The 14,445-nt window shown below is 33.3% G+C and overlaps 1 protein-coding gene across 1 annotated transcript in view; it reads right to left on the bottom strand.

Moving 5' to 3' along the window:
* Positions 1–14,445, bottom strand: part of ATATH8 (Protein kinase superfamily protein) — a 185,237-nt gene that overhangs the window by 36,921 nt on the left and 133,871 nt on the right. Inside the window, exons 12-14 of the mRNA XM_089808697.1 lie at positions 14,236–14,329; positions 8,126–8,238; positions 7,700–7,776 (exon numbers count right to left, since the gene is read on the bottom strand). Coding sequence (XP_089664823.1) covers positions 7,700–7,776; positions 8,126–8,238; positions 14,236–14,329 — 284 coding nt within the window. The remainder of the gene's footprint in view (positions 1–7,699; positions 7,777–8,125; positions 8,239–14,235; positions 14,330–14,445) is intronic.

The following is a 14,445-nucleotide window of genomic DNA, read 5'->3' as shown; positions in this document are numbered from 1 at the left end:
TATTTAAAAACGCTCAATTACATGGTATTTGTTAAAAACGTTTTGCATATTAGGTATTAAAGAGCACATTTTTGGCATATCCTTGCAAAAACGCTTCATTGATTGCTCATTAATAGCCATCATTTGTAAGTGTTGATGAAGTCAATACAATTGGTTGAAGATTCCAATTTGGAGGAGAAACATTCTTTGAACCTATTATTCTTCCACTTTTGGCTCCTTGATCACCAAGTAAGTTGAAGTTTTCAATCCTTTGCTATTTCATTGCATATTTTCATTCATCCTTGTACATTTGTCCAAAAGTATGCCATGTATTGTGCAAATTTTCTTTAAATAAGATGAGGACTTTCATTTTTGAGTGTTTGGAATTTTCCCAAATTCTAAATTCAAATTTGCATAAGAAAGCAAATTGTTTTTTGACATGTTTGAGTAAAAAACCAAAGGTATATTTTTGTTTTGTGCATGTTTTTATTTTGTTGCTTGCTTGTTGTTTTGTTTTCCTCTTTTCAAAAAGTTAAGGGTTTTTTTCCAAGAATGCAAGAGCATATCACACCTTTTCACTTTCCACCTTTCCACGCAAATGCATCACATATTTCTATATTTCACCAACACATGTCAAAGCATATTATGTCCATTTCCCAACATACACAATTACATTCCAAGAGCATTTACATATAATCTCATCCTTCATATGCATTTACATACAAACCTATTCTCCATACTCACATGTAATTCCATCCTCTAAACCTAATAACATATTTACATCAAGTAATAATTACATGTAAATCACTTTACATGTAATTACATTTAGAGAACCCAATTTTGGTTAAAGTCACTTTTAAACACCAAAGTCGCCATTTGCACGCATCCATATGCATACCAACTTGCATTCTTGGCCATACCCACAAAAGCCCATTTTTACTCACATGCAATCCACCCTTGAAGTTTGACTTTGGCCCTTTCCATTCAAATTCATATGCTTTCTAGTTCATTTCTAGCCATTCCATGTGTTTCATAAGTATTTAGTCCATACATTGCACACTCATTCCTCATGGATTCATCATTGTAACTCAAATCTCAAAATTTTCATGGATCCAATCTCATTGGAAGATGTTTTCATCTTCATGTTGTGGTGCACCCTTCAAGATATATCAGAACTTCTTCAAAGAATAGAGACATCCCGTCAAGAAGACATGCTTCAAATCTCAAGAAGCAATAATTCATTTGGTCTCCACTTTCCCAATGGCTGGCCTAGAACCTGAGTCTGTGTGGGAATGCACCAGGCAATTTGCTTCAAAAAAAAAGAGTAAAGGTGCTAATGGAAAGTTGTTTCAAGTTCACATCTGGATATCATCGAGGAGATTTTCAAAGTGTCGTAGACTCCAAAATGCACTAATCTACAAAAAAGAATCCATGAAAACCTGAACGAGAAAAAGCTTGATCACAACTAGAAACTCATCAAAAAGAATGCAGTGGCACAAAATACAGGAACTCCTAATCTTGTGATCCTGTGATGCAGTGGTACAACGCCTTTGCCAACAATCTATAGGAATGATTCATTCAAAATCAACACCCTCAACATTTTCTTCAAATGTTTTGTAAAGTTTCTGCTAAATCCTTATCTCTTAATCAAACTTTTAATCCAGTCTTCTATGCTGAGAATGATCTTCTACGTAGTATGAATATTGATGAAATTAGTGCTTATTATAATGCAGATGCAATATTGAATATTTAACCTTTTATTGTGACAGAGGATCTTAGATATAAATTGCAGGATATAAAATGCTTATAGGAGCAAACTGCTGTAATTGTGTGTCCTATAATCTGCATTTACAACCTACTTATATATCCTTTCTAAAGGGTATGTCCCTTAAGGGATATAACCCTTCCTAACTTGGCACCTATATATATATATATATATATATATATATATATATATATATATATATATATATATATATATATATATATATATATATATATATATATATATATATATATATATATCATTAAATGTCAACATTAGAGATATATTTCTATTAAGAGGAAGTACGGTCTGTATTGTCAGACCGGTAGGTTTATCTTGGTTAATATTCTTAACACTCCCTCTTAACTTGATAATCCTACAGAGAGATATTACATCTAGCAACACCAATACAGATGAATAAGCAAGAATTAATACTCTATATTTGTCTGTCTCTTCTTAGTATGTGGTATCATAGAACACATGATACAAAGTCATATTACTAAACCTGTATTATGACAAATCACTGCCACTAATGATATTATATAGGATAAATCTGAAGAGTAATCTCTTCATTTATCCAAGTTATGATTTCATAGAAACTAGTATTTCCATATCACAACATGATCTTGAGTTTTAAGATCTACCAGAATATAGGATAAACCCGGAGAATACTAAGATTCTTCCTTTATCCAATTTGTGACCCATGAACATAGCAATGTCAACATCACAATATGACCTTGAACTCATCTAGATCTTACAGTAGAACTCTACTATTTAGCACATTATCTAAGAGATCGTCACCTATCATAATGTTTTGTACTAGTGTTCATTATTTTCAAAGATCGTCACCTCTTAAAATAATGAATACAAATGGTGAAACCCATAACAGTCAATAGCTTGACAAAATAAAATTATTTTATTAATAATCAAGAGAGTACAAATGGATTACAACTCAACCATACCAAGTCTAATCCTGAAGTGTTCTATCTTCACTCTAGATAGAGGTTTGGTGAGTATGTCTGCTGTCTAATCTCCAGTGCAAATGTATTCCAATTTTACAGAATTCCAGTTTACCATATCTCTTACATAATGGTAAGGAATTTCAATATGCTTGGACCCGTCATGGAAAACTAGATTCACTAAGAGCTTGATGGAAATCTGATTATCACAATGAATAATCGTGGGATTCATAGCTTGCCCAAATAATCCCACAAGTAACTTCCTCAGCCATACTGCTTCTCGGAGGGCCATCGCTGCTGCAATGTATTTGGCTTCTATGGAACTTTGTGCTACTGAAAATTGCTTTCTACATATCCAAGATATTATTACTGATCCCAAACTGAAACAACATCCTAAAGTACTTTTCTTGTCTTTAACACTTCCACCCCAATCTAAATCAATGAATCCATGTAAGTCTAAAGCAACTTTCTCATATTTGAGTCCAAGATTAAGAGTACCTTGTAAGTATCTCATAATGTGTTTAACTGCAACTAGGTGAATCTCCTTCGGTTCACACATAAACTGACTTAAGGCATTAACTGCATAGCAAATATCTGGTCTTGTATTTACTAAGTACATAAGAGATCCAATCATCTGTCTATAGAGAGTAGAATCTATGGATGGTGATTCTGCAGCTACTTCCTTAAGTTTATGTAGATTAGTCTCCATTGGAGAATACATAGGTTTGCAATTCCACATTTCAAATTTCTTTAAAATATCTGATGTATACTTCCCTTGATTTAGTATGATACTGTCAGAATTATGTTGTACTTCCAGTCCTAGGAAGTAATGAAGAAGTCCCAAATCTTTCATCTCAAATTCTCTAGTTAGATCTTTCTTGCACTGATCTATGAGATGATCATCACCTATTATTAGTAGATCATCAACATACAGTATTAGAAGTACCATATCATCTTTATCTCTTTTATAATATAAATTTGCATCAACTTCATTCTTGGAGAATCCTAAGCTGGTGAGATACTTATCAATTCTTTCGTACCAGGCCCCGGGAGCCTGTTTAAGCCCATAGAGAGCTTTCTTGAGCCTGCAAACAAAAGCGTTAGAATCATGAGTTTGAAATCCTTCAAGTTGCTCCAGATATACTTCTTTTGAAATCTTTCCATTTAGGAATGTAGTTTTCACATCCATCTAATGTACCTTCCATCCCTTTGATGCCGCAATTGCTAAGACTGCTCTTACAGAGGTATATCTGGCAACAGGAGCAAAGGTTTCTTCATAATCAATCCCTTCTTTCTGAGAAAATTCTCTAGCTACAAATTTGGCTTTATACTTCTTAATACTACCGTCAACAACATGCTTTATTTTAAATATCCACTTAGAAGAAACAAAAGATTTTCCTTTAGGTCTTGGAACAATTTCCCAAACATCATTTTTCATAATAGATTGGTATTCTTCTGTCATAGCTTATTTCCAAGCTGTATGTTTAATAGCATTAGAGGGATTGGTTAGCTTTGTTTTGGATAAATCACTTATGTTAGCTGTATAACCAAAAAATCTTTTAGGTCTTTTGCTTTCTCTAACTATTTTGGAAGGTGCAACAAAGTCTTGAGCTGCTTCAACTGTTTTAATGGCCCAGAGTGGCCTTTTCTTTGAATTTTCTTCAAAGTTCATATTTTGAATTTCATCTTCGATTTCTTCTAAGTTCTCCCTCTGGGACCCAGATTCACTATTTCTTTCAGAACTAGATAAAGGAAAAGTTTCATTAGAACTTATGGCTCTTTTGAATGCAAGATCTTCAAAGATTACATCTCTGCTAAGTTCAATAGTTTTCTGTCTAGGTATGAAAATCCTATATGCTTTAGAAGTTTCACTATACCCTACAAAAATACCTTTCCTCCCAGAGGGTTCTAACTTGGTTCTCTTTTCTTTGGGAACATGGATATATACAGGACATCCAAAAATTCTAAGATGACTTATATTGAGTTTTACTTTAGTAAATACTTCTTCAAATGCTTTATCTTTAAAATAGGAGTGATGAGTTCTGTTTTGAATATATACAGCAGTACAAGAGGCTTCTACCCAAAGATAATATTCTAAGTTTTAGTCAAAAATCATAGCCCTAGTAGCTTCTATAATTGTCCTATTCTTTCTTTCTACTACCCCGTTTTGCTTCGGGTTATAAGGAACAATGTACTCCCTCTTAATCCCTGATTCTTTACAAAACCTTTTAAACAAGTCTGAGTTATATTCTCCTCCGTTATCAGTTCTAAGGGCTTTAATTTTATGTCCTAAAAAATTTTCAGTTAATGCTTTGAATTCTTTAAATCTTTGTAGGATTTCTTCTAATTCCTTGCATTTTAAAAAGTAAATCCATGTTTTCCTAGAGAAGTCATCTATGAACAAGATATAATACTAGAATCCTCCAAGAGAAAGAACAAACATAGGTCCACATAAATCTGAACGAATTAATTCTAGTACATTATTTGTTTTCTTAGTACTATCATAAAAGAGACTTCTGGTGCTTTTACCTAGAGCACACCCTTTGCAAACACTAGGGTGGTCTTTATTTAATTTGGGTAATCCACTAACCATCTTTTCCATCATTCATAAAGTTTTAAAATTTAGATGCCCTAATCTTCTGTGCCATATTTCGTTTGAATCTTCAGCTTTGTGGACTAGGGCTTGAATGGATCGACTAGATTCTATATTCAATTCATACAAATATCCCTTTCTTTGACCAATTAATTTTGCTTTCTTGATGGAAGAGTTCTTAGCCCAAGTTAATACTTTGCCATCCATGGATGCAACATTGTGTCCATCATCTTCAAGTGTTGTAATTGAAATTAGGTTTCTTTTAATCCCTGGTACATAGAGTACACCTTTAAGAAGAAGAGTATTTCTTGATTTTAGTTTCAAAGTACAATTTCCAATTCTTTCAACGGAGTGTGCTGAGTTATCACCAATGGTAACTTCGCCATTAACCTTTTCTGATAAAGAATCTAGAGTTTCTTTGTATCCCGTTATATGTCTAGAAGATCCACTATCAATTACTAATGTTTTATTTGAAATTTCATTTGATAGAGAGCAATACAAAACACGGTTCTCAAGATCATAAGTATCTTCTTCTCTAATGACATTTGTACAATTTGCCTATTGTTTGGAATTTTCAGGACAATTAGACCTATAGTGTCCAAATTTTTCACATTTGAAACACTTTATTTTAGATAGATCTTTCTTGGGCTTTCCATTCTTTTGATTTCCCTTTTTCTTATTGAAATGCTTCTTCTTGCCTTTATAGGAGTTTGTATTAATAACGTGAAGTTCTTCATCTTCTATTTTTGGTTTCCCTCCTTTCTTTAGTTTTCTGGATTTCTCTTGAAGACAATATTCTTGAGTCTGTTAAAGTCCGAGAGCTAATCTTTGGCACTTATTCCTTGTGCGAATGTCTCTCATGAATCTGGCAATCCATCTATCGCCATAAGTGTTAATTCTGTGTCACTAATGATGGTTCCTATGCTTGATAGTTCATCTCTAATGTTGGCTACTCTTAAGAAGTAAAAACTTATCGATTCTCCTTTCTTTATCTGAATGTTATTCAGTTGCCTTTTTAGTGCAAGAACTTTGGTTGCATTTTTTACTTCATAGGCATTTCGTAATGCATTCATCATATCAAAGGCATGTTGATGTTTTGTAAGCATCGGTACAATATCATTTTTAACTCCATCCAAGATGATTTGAATAGCTTTTCTATTTCCTCTGCTCCAAATAGATTTGTGAGGTTCAACTAGGGGTTGTTTGGATGCTCCATTAATGAATTGTTTTACATTGGTCTCTTCAAGAATCATCATGATTCTGAACTTCTAGGCTTCAAAGTGCTCTTTCCCATCAAACTTGTCATCGGGTCTGATTGTGTAAGCCATGGAAGATAGAAGATTGTTGCTTGATGTGTACAAAGTCTAATTACTGAAATTTAGCAGAGCCTAGGTTCAATTACCAGAGCTCTAATACCATGTAAAGTTTCTGCTAAGTATTATGAATATTGATGAAATTAGTGCTTATTATAATGCAGATACAATACTGAATATTTAACCTTTTATTGTGATAGAGAATCTCAGATATAAATTACAGGATATAAAATGCTTATAGGAGTAGACTGCTGTAACTGTGTCCTATAATCTGCATTTACAACTTATATATACTTTCTAAAGGGTATGTCCCTCAAGGGATATAACCCTTCCTAACTTGGCACCTATAGGATATATATATATATATAATTAAATGCCAACATTAGAGATATATTTCTATTAAGAGGAAGTACGGTCTGTGCTGTCAGACCTGTAAGCTTATCTTGGTTAATACTCTTAACATGTTTTTCATGTTTATAGTTGGAGAGAATGAATTGCATGAAATTATGTAATTGCATGTAATTCAATTGCATATCCTTATGACATGTAATCCAATAATTTCTCTCGTTTTAGTTAGAAAAGGTCAAAGTTGGTTGAGTTGCTCACTTTTTCCTCATTTTTTCTCAATTCCTTTGCCTATATAAAGGAGCATCCACTCGTTGTAAAAATCATCTTTTATCGTATGCAAGAAAGCTCTGTCAAACTTGTGCAAGCATAGCTTTGATTGTGTAGTACAAATTTGGAAGAAAAGTGAATAAAAGAAGCAATTGGATTTGAAGCTTTGACTGAAAGCAATTGTGATAGAGCAAATTAGAAGCTTTGACTGTAATTTGTGCCTATTGTCTTTGATTCATGTCACTAATATTGACTTTTAGTTTTGTGTGCATATTAGAGTGATCATCTAAGGAGGGTATCTCCTAGAAACTATCAATTCTGGAACCCTACTGATCCAGAATGTATTCGGAATAAGAATAAAAAGGGAATGCCTGTACTTCTATGGTTAATGACTCCTATGGAAAATACACAAGGTTTAAAAATAGTGAAATAGGCAGTAAAGAATTACATAAAATATAAATTACAATCCACTTACTTGAACTGTTGTCCTCCTAGTTTTAAGAACAAAGAAACTTTAGGCCACTGAAATTCTTTCCTTTCATTTAGTACCAGCTGCAGTCACAAGAAAGCAAGCTAGATTACAGCCACATATTTAGCAAGCTTATACAAGTGGTACATGCATGTTACAATCAAATGCTGATTTGACAATGCCTCTAAATATCATGATAGAACATTGAGACAATTTTTTCATGAAAGCATGGTGTAACAAAGGAAAACCATTGTCAGACTAATGTGGCATGCATCTCAAAACTCTGTTTCTCTTAAAGTTCAAATTTGATTTCTAATTCATAAAAAATCATTGTCTGGAATTCCAAGAGGACACATAAAATAACAGAAAATATATGTAACTTCAAAATAATTGATGAAGGCAGATCTATTTAAGATATGCCAAAATACATACTGAGTGCAGTATCTTTCTCATACGAATTGAATTATTGGTAAGAAGCCGATGCACAACATAAGGATAGGCTGCTTGAAATGTTTTGAAATCTGGATCTGCTGCTAGTGCCAAACCTGTTGACAAAAGGTATCAATACTGTATTAAGGATTATATAAGAATCTACATAATGTTAAATTTCAACAATCTAACTCCAAGTGCCAAGCATGGCCAAAACAGAATTTTCATATCTTGCAGAAGATCAGTGTATCTCTATTTACAATCGAACCACTAAAATTTCTATTCAAAATCAAACACTTAAACAGGCCACATTGCCGAAAAGTAACATCAATAAAATGTGTAAAAACATTGTAAGAACAAAATGGTTTCATCTTTCAGCAGGATGCCAAGGATAAAAGAAAAGAATAACTAGGAAGGGATGTAACAATAGTCTCTTTTATGAACGAACAAATCACTTATGGTTGTATAGTCATTCTAAGAAAACAAAAGTACAACATCAAGGATATAAAGAAGTTCTCTGGATCCCTATATCAATACATATAAAGTATTCTAACTTTTCATGGGAAACAGAACATGGAAGATACCTGGAATGCTAGGAAACCAACAAAATGATGATGATCTGACCTACAGATGTTTTCTTTGTATCTTAAAAGGTCATTGAATAAATGAAGGATAACACTAAGTCTGCTGAATACAATGAAAGCTTCAAGTTTCCTTTTGAACATTCAGAGATCTCCACATGTTCAAATATTATAACTAATATTAACGCTCCAGTAAATGGCATGCTATTAAGAGGTCAATATATGATCTTATATATATACTGTCGTGTTAATATCACTTATAATATTCAAACATTTGGAGATCTCTGAATGTTCAAAAGGGAACTTGGAGCTTTCATTTATAAATTAGCGTGTATATATATTAGACCATAAATATTACAGAATACCTTCTAATGTATATAGCATGGAGGAAAATGTCAAATGAAAGCTATAACTTTTTCATTAAATGAGAAGTAAAAATTTATACAATTACAAAAGAGATACAAACAAAGTGCCTAGCTGAGAGAGCTCTAGAGAGCCCTATCATTATCCACTAGCTGATCAAACATATGAGCCATATCAGAAGGCAATTGCTCCTTATCCTCTATATTCCAGCCCTGAAATCAAAGCTATAACTTGAGTGCATTCTTGAATGACATTATGTGTATGGTCACAAAGTTAATTCAAATAAAGATATTCAATGGCTGTCGGAAATGTCTCAGAAAAATGATAGAAATAATGGGCAAGATTCCTATACATATAAAAAGATCTGAAGACATGCTTTACTGTCTTGCACATTCATAATATGTGACATCCCAATGTTACTTATTGAATGTTCTTGGTCATAGTGATGCTGATTTCAATCTTTTAATCCATCTTATTTTTAGTAAACAGTTACACTGAAGAAGCCCTTCCCATGCCAGGGTTTTCAAATTTGCATGAATTTGGCTAGTTTCACCAAGAGAAGTTACCTACAGTTACAGATATAAGTGGTTATGGGGAAGTGTAATGTCTATTGGATGTTCATAACTGGGCAACTAACATCTTCTGTCCTTAAAAACACTTTTTCAATAGAAATAGCCAATGAAATTGTTTTATTCTTCACAAATATCTTTCAAGACCACTTCATTTATTCTATGCTAAATAATGCTACCTCCCTTAACATTGCCCTGATAAGATAGAAAAACCTTGTCAATGTAAGCAAACCAAGCCGCAAAGTTTTAACTACTTCCCTCAGACCATAAAGTATTCAATAGTAATACAAAACCTTTGCTACCTTTTCTGTTTTCACGGCCAGCCATTAAGAACTCAATATAAAGTAAATATTTAGTGAAATTTGCACAGAATCTCATTTAGCATGGAAGTTGCCTAGAACAATCTTGCAAACATTAAAAAAAGTCAAATGTTGCAATCCAAAAAGAGATAAAGTAAGGTGTGCTAACAAGTTTGAGTGGATATAAGGGGATGACCCCACAATGTGACAACAATGTCATGAGCCTCGGTAGTATGAGGTCTTAGTTTTGACTCCAGGTGGTTTGCTCATTTGAAGTGTTATCCGAGGGTGTTGATGGCCGTGTTTCCTCCGCTGGTGATGTGTTTGGTGTGCAGTTTCTACATGCCACCTCAATGTTGTTGAATGGTGGACCCACCTATCTGTCCACCTATGGTGTTTATTCATGGAGGTGCTGCCACTTGTTGCTCTATTCTGCTGATCCTACTGCTCTTAGCCATCAATGATGGGAAGCAAATATAAGGAGTTTGGAGCGATAAGGATGTTGTCGGGAGATATAAGGAGATTGGAGAGATAAGGTAGTTATTTGGGAGATATAACGAGATATTTGGCTTCGTCGGTGATGGTCTGGGATTGGGTTTGGAGTGGTTTAGAGCGATAAATAGGCTTGTCTACACAATGGATAATAGAAATGTAATGTTCTACTAAGGGGATGGGGTCCCCCAGATGTGATCCTAACAGTTCAATAAATAATAATGTTACCTATCAAAAAGAAAAAACAAGTTTGAGTGGATGATTTGAATGATATTTTATATGGTCTTATCTGTCCAAAAATGTATGCAAGCATCAAAGCGCTGTTTCAAGATTGTTAGACTGTCTACAAAACTTATGCATCTTCCTTTAATCTCAAAAAGAAAAGCTACTTTGTTCTTACCAATAATCCTTAAATGACCTCAAATTTAAAAAAATTAATTAAATGATTACAGTATATACATTGTGCTATCTAACATTTTAGACCAATTAATTTGTTTGTTACTCTTTGTGTTGGATTTAGAGATCCCATTATCAATATCAAGAACTACAAAAGTAATTACTAAATATGTTTTATTGTTATTTAAGTAAGCAAGTCTTTATAATTATAATGAATGATTACAATTATTTTATTATGTATGTTGTGTCAACGCTACATTGAGTTTGAAGTAGCCTTGGCGAAAAATCATTTACATGCGAAATATGAAAAAAAAGTAATTGGGCTATTACTTTGGATGTACATCTGGGATGTTATATTGGCACCTAATCATTTATTTTTTGGTTTTGAAATAATGTATTTCTTCATTACATCACTGTCATGACTACAGTGTAATTATCCCTAGCTGGTTATAACTCCCAAATACATCAATTATTAAGATGTTCGACAATTCGTTGAACACTTGGCAAGCGAACTCGAAACTCAAGCAAATGAACTAGAGATGAATAGATGCACATAACTATATGTAATACCAATATGGGAATTGATTCTCCACTCTTTCAATAATTTGATACATTCACAAATTGACTGGAAATTGATATCAGAATACTAACAAACAATTAATGAGCAACTCCCCACTTTATTCAATGCCTTAGCACAAATTTTCATTTATTGGACATGACACAAAAGTGTTGCAGGTAGACACAATAAATCTGGAAATGAAATATAAAATAACTAACTAGCTTCCATATCAAACACAACTTGGAATGTAATGCTAGGATGGGTGCAAATCTGCATATTTTGTTTGCAATATGAATGATGTCAATTTGTAATTTCAGATCGCAGCCCTGATCTGATTACAAACCCCAAACTACAGCTTGCAATCCTTCAAATTCCAATCGCAGGTTGCAAATAACGTTTGAACAATCAATGCAGCCTGTAGAAAGGAGGTTGCAGATATGTAATGAGATCGCAGGGCTGTGATAGGTTGATCGTCAGCCCTGCAATGAAGATTTTCCAGTCACCAAATGACTCACAGCCTCCCAATTATGCAAATCTGAATCTCATCTAACCAAATGCTGCCTATAGATAATGTCATCCTTCAATAATCAGCCAATGCCTTCAAACAAAAACTGCGAGTACAGATTTAATAATAGTCTCCCATTGCCAGTGAAATTCTTCAACACAAAACTCTTCTTAGCCACAATAAAGCAGTAGGAGAAATGACCAATTGTATACCTTAGTACAATTGCCAATGCAAACTCAGAATAAAATCTACAATACTTCAGCTGTATATCCAATGGAACAACTCAAAATTCAGACCTTTATACTTCAGCAAGGGCATCATAATTTAGGACCTCAGAAAAAGCCACAAAGGAAACAAAAGCAAATAAATATGCAAGTGTTCTTTTTCCAATGAAATGAGTTCATATTTATGTGGGTCCCTTAAGCTTAAGGCCTCGTGGACGTCATTAAAAATCTTTTATTCATTCATTCATTCAAAAGAACTCAACGCTTGAAACTTTCCAACTCAACTCTTTTGGTAATATCTCTTAATATCATTATTGTAAGAAAATTTTATTATAAAAATGCAACTTTAATAATTAATCAATAAATAAGAGCTCATGCAATTAATTACCACACCCATTGCAAGTGACACCCAACTGCCAGAGCCAACCATAGAAATACAAAAAAAAGACTTACTAAAATTAGTAACTCTGCACCCAAGACCCCCAAATCACCCTATCAACTCACGAGGGTCACTATGATGAGCTAACTCCATTAACTGGATAGACTTGCCAAAAACGGGGACATTACAAATGGTCATTGCTTAGTAAGATATATTAAATACATCAATGAGGGATCCTGAGATAAATCTCAATTGACCTATCATACCATATTCACATATCAAAGATACATGCTGCAAGATTCATATCTTAGCAATTTTCAGATAGATATATTTAATATATCTAAGCTTGTTGTATCGTTAATATACGCTTGCTGTTGTAAGTGCTTATTAAATTGAATAATATCTAAGTAGCCAAATTAGGTATAGGAATCGGTACGGGTACATGGGACAAAATGCTGGTATGTCAGAAAAAAATTTAGGGGTTGGGTTTGGGTATACGTACGTCCACACACACACACACACACCTGTGTGTGTTTGTTGCAAAAAAACATACTAATACCATTTAAATCTATATTATAAATTAATTTTATTTATCATTTAACAATATATATATATATATATAATTTGAAATAAAAATAGTAAATACATGAAAAACTAATGGTAAATAAATAACTTTTACATATATGATATTCATATCTACTATATACATAGAAATAGGAAACAAAATAAATAAATATAAGTCAGTAATAAATTAAATTTTATCATCATATTTATTAATTTGTTTAGGTTTATATTCTACAGAGACATTAGTTAATACTCCACTACACTTAGTTTAGAAGTTGTGGATTTTTTATTAAAAACCTAAATAATTCACTTCTAAACTTCTAAACATTACTCATATTTATTTGCAGATTACAATAACTTCTAGAGTACCAAACTTTGTAGAATTTTTAGAACAAAATCCCAACTTCTCCTTCGTCAGCACTCATCCGTTGCAGCAGTACACTGGTCAATTCAAGAAATACTCGTTCGTCGCAGCAATACATTTGTCCGTCCTGGAGGTCAGTGACAGGTTTATGTTTTACACTCGTCCGTCCATCCAGATTCGGAAGCAGTCACATTTGGAAGCAGCATATGGAGGTTGCAGATGTGAGATAAAACAATATAGAAATCTGATAAATGACCGCATTGGATTTTAACTTTCAAGTTTTCCTTGTTTTTGTCGTTTTGCTAGTCAAAGTCGATCTGGAATCGACGTGGATTCACCACGCCATCATCTGAAATGACTAGTATCGTTTCTCTTTTGTCTGAAACAATTCAACCTTGTATGTTTCCACAGCGATTCGATTCGGATTCCGATAACAAATCATTTGGTTTCCAAAAACGATAGCTTGAGGAAGACGATTCAGATACTTTAAATAATATGAAAATAAAATAGAAGAGCGGATCCATGCAATTTTAGTATTTTCATTAACAATGTTCTATGCAGTGTAAGAGAAGTTTTCATGGCAAAAATACAAGATTTGTACAGGGAAATGGAATGACTATCACTGGACTGCCTTCGATTAAGAGTTTATTTCTCTATCCATACTAGACAAGACAATGATTAGATGGCTGACAATATAAGTATTTCAGAAGATATTTCTTCTTCATTATCGATAAACATATTAAGTCAGAAATAAATACTTGTTGGCCATGAAAGTGCCAATAACTATTCCGAGTCCACCCAAGGCTAAACCACCTCACCTTCTAGGGAAGCCACAGAACGTAAGACCAAGGTGTAGTATGGAGGCATTTTAAAATGGTACTTGAGTGCTATTGCCCATATTTTCCCAAGAACCTGCAAATATCAGCATGACAGTAGAAAAATTCAACTACAAGAATACTACAAGATCACAATATTGAATTTTGATGCTTTCAAGTATTTAGGAAGTGCAAGCTAGAGAATGATAAAGA

Source organism: Cupressus sempervirens, chromosome 11, assembly GCF_028749045.1.
Source record: "Cupressus sempervirens isolate cs-2001-9-10 chromosome 11, ASM2874904v1, whole genome shotgun sequence".
In the NCBI taxonomy this organism is placed as follows: Eukaryota; Viridiplantae; Streptophyta; class Pinopsida; order Cupressales; family Cupressaceae; genus Cupressus; species Cupressus sempervirens.
The sequence above is the reverse complement of the archived record's forward strand: the minus strand, read 5'-3'. Positions and strand labels throughout refer to the sequence as shown.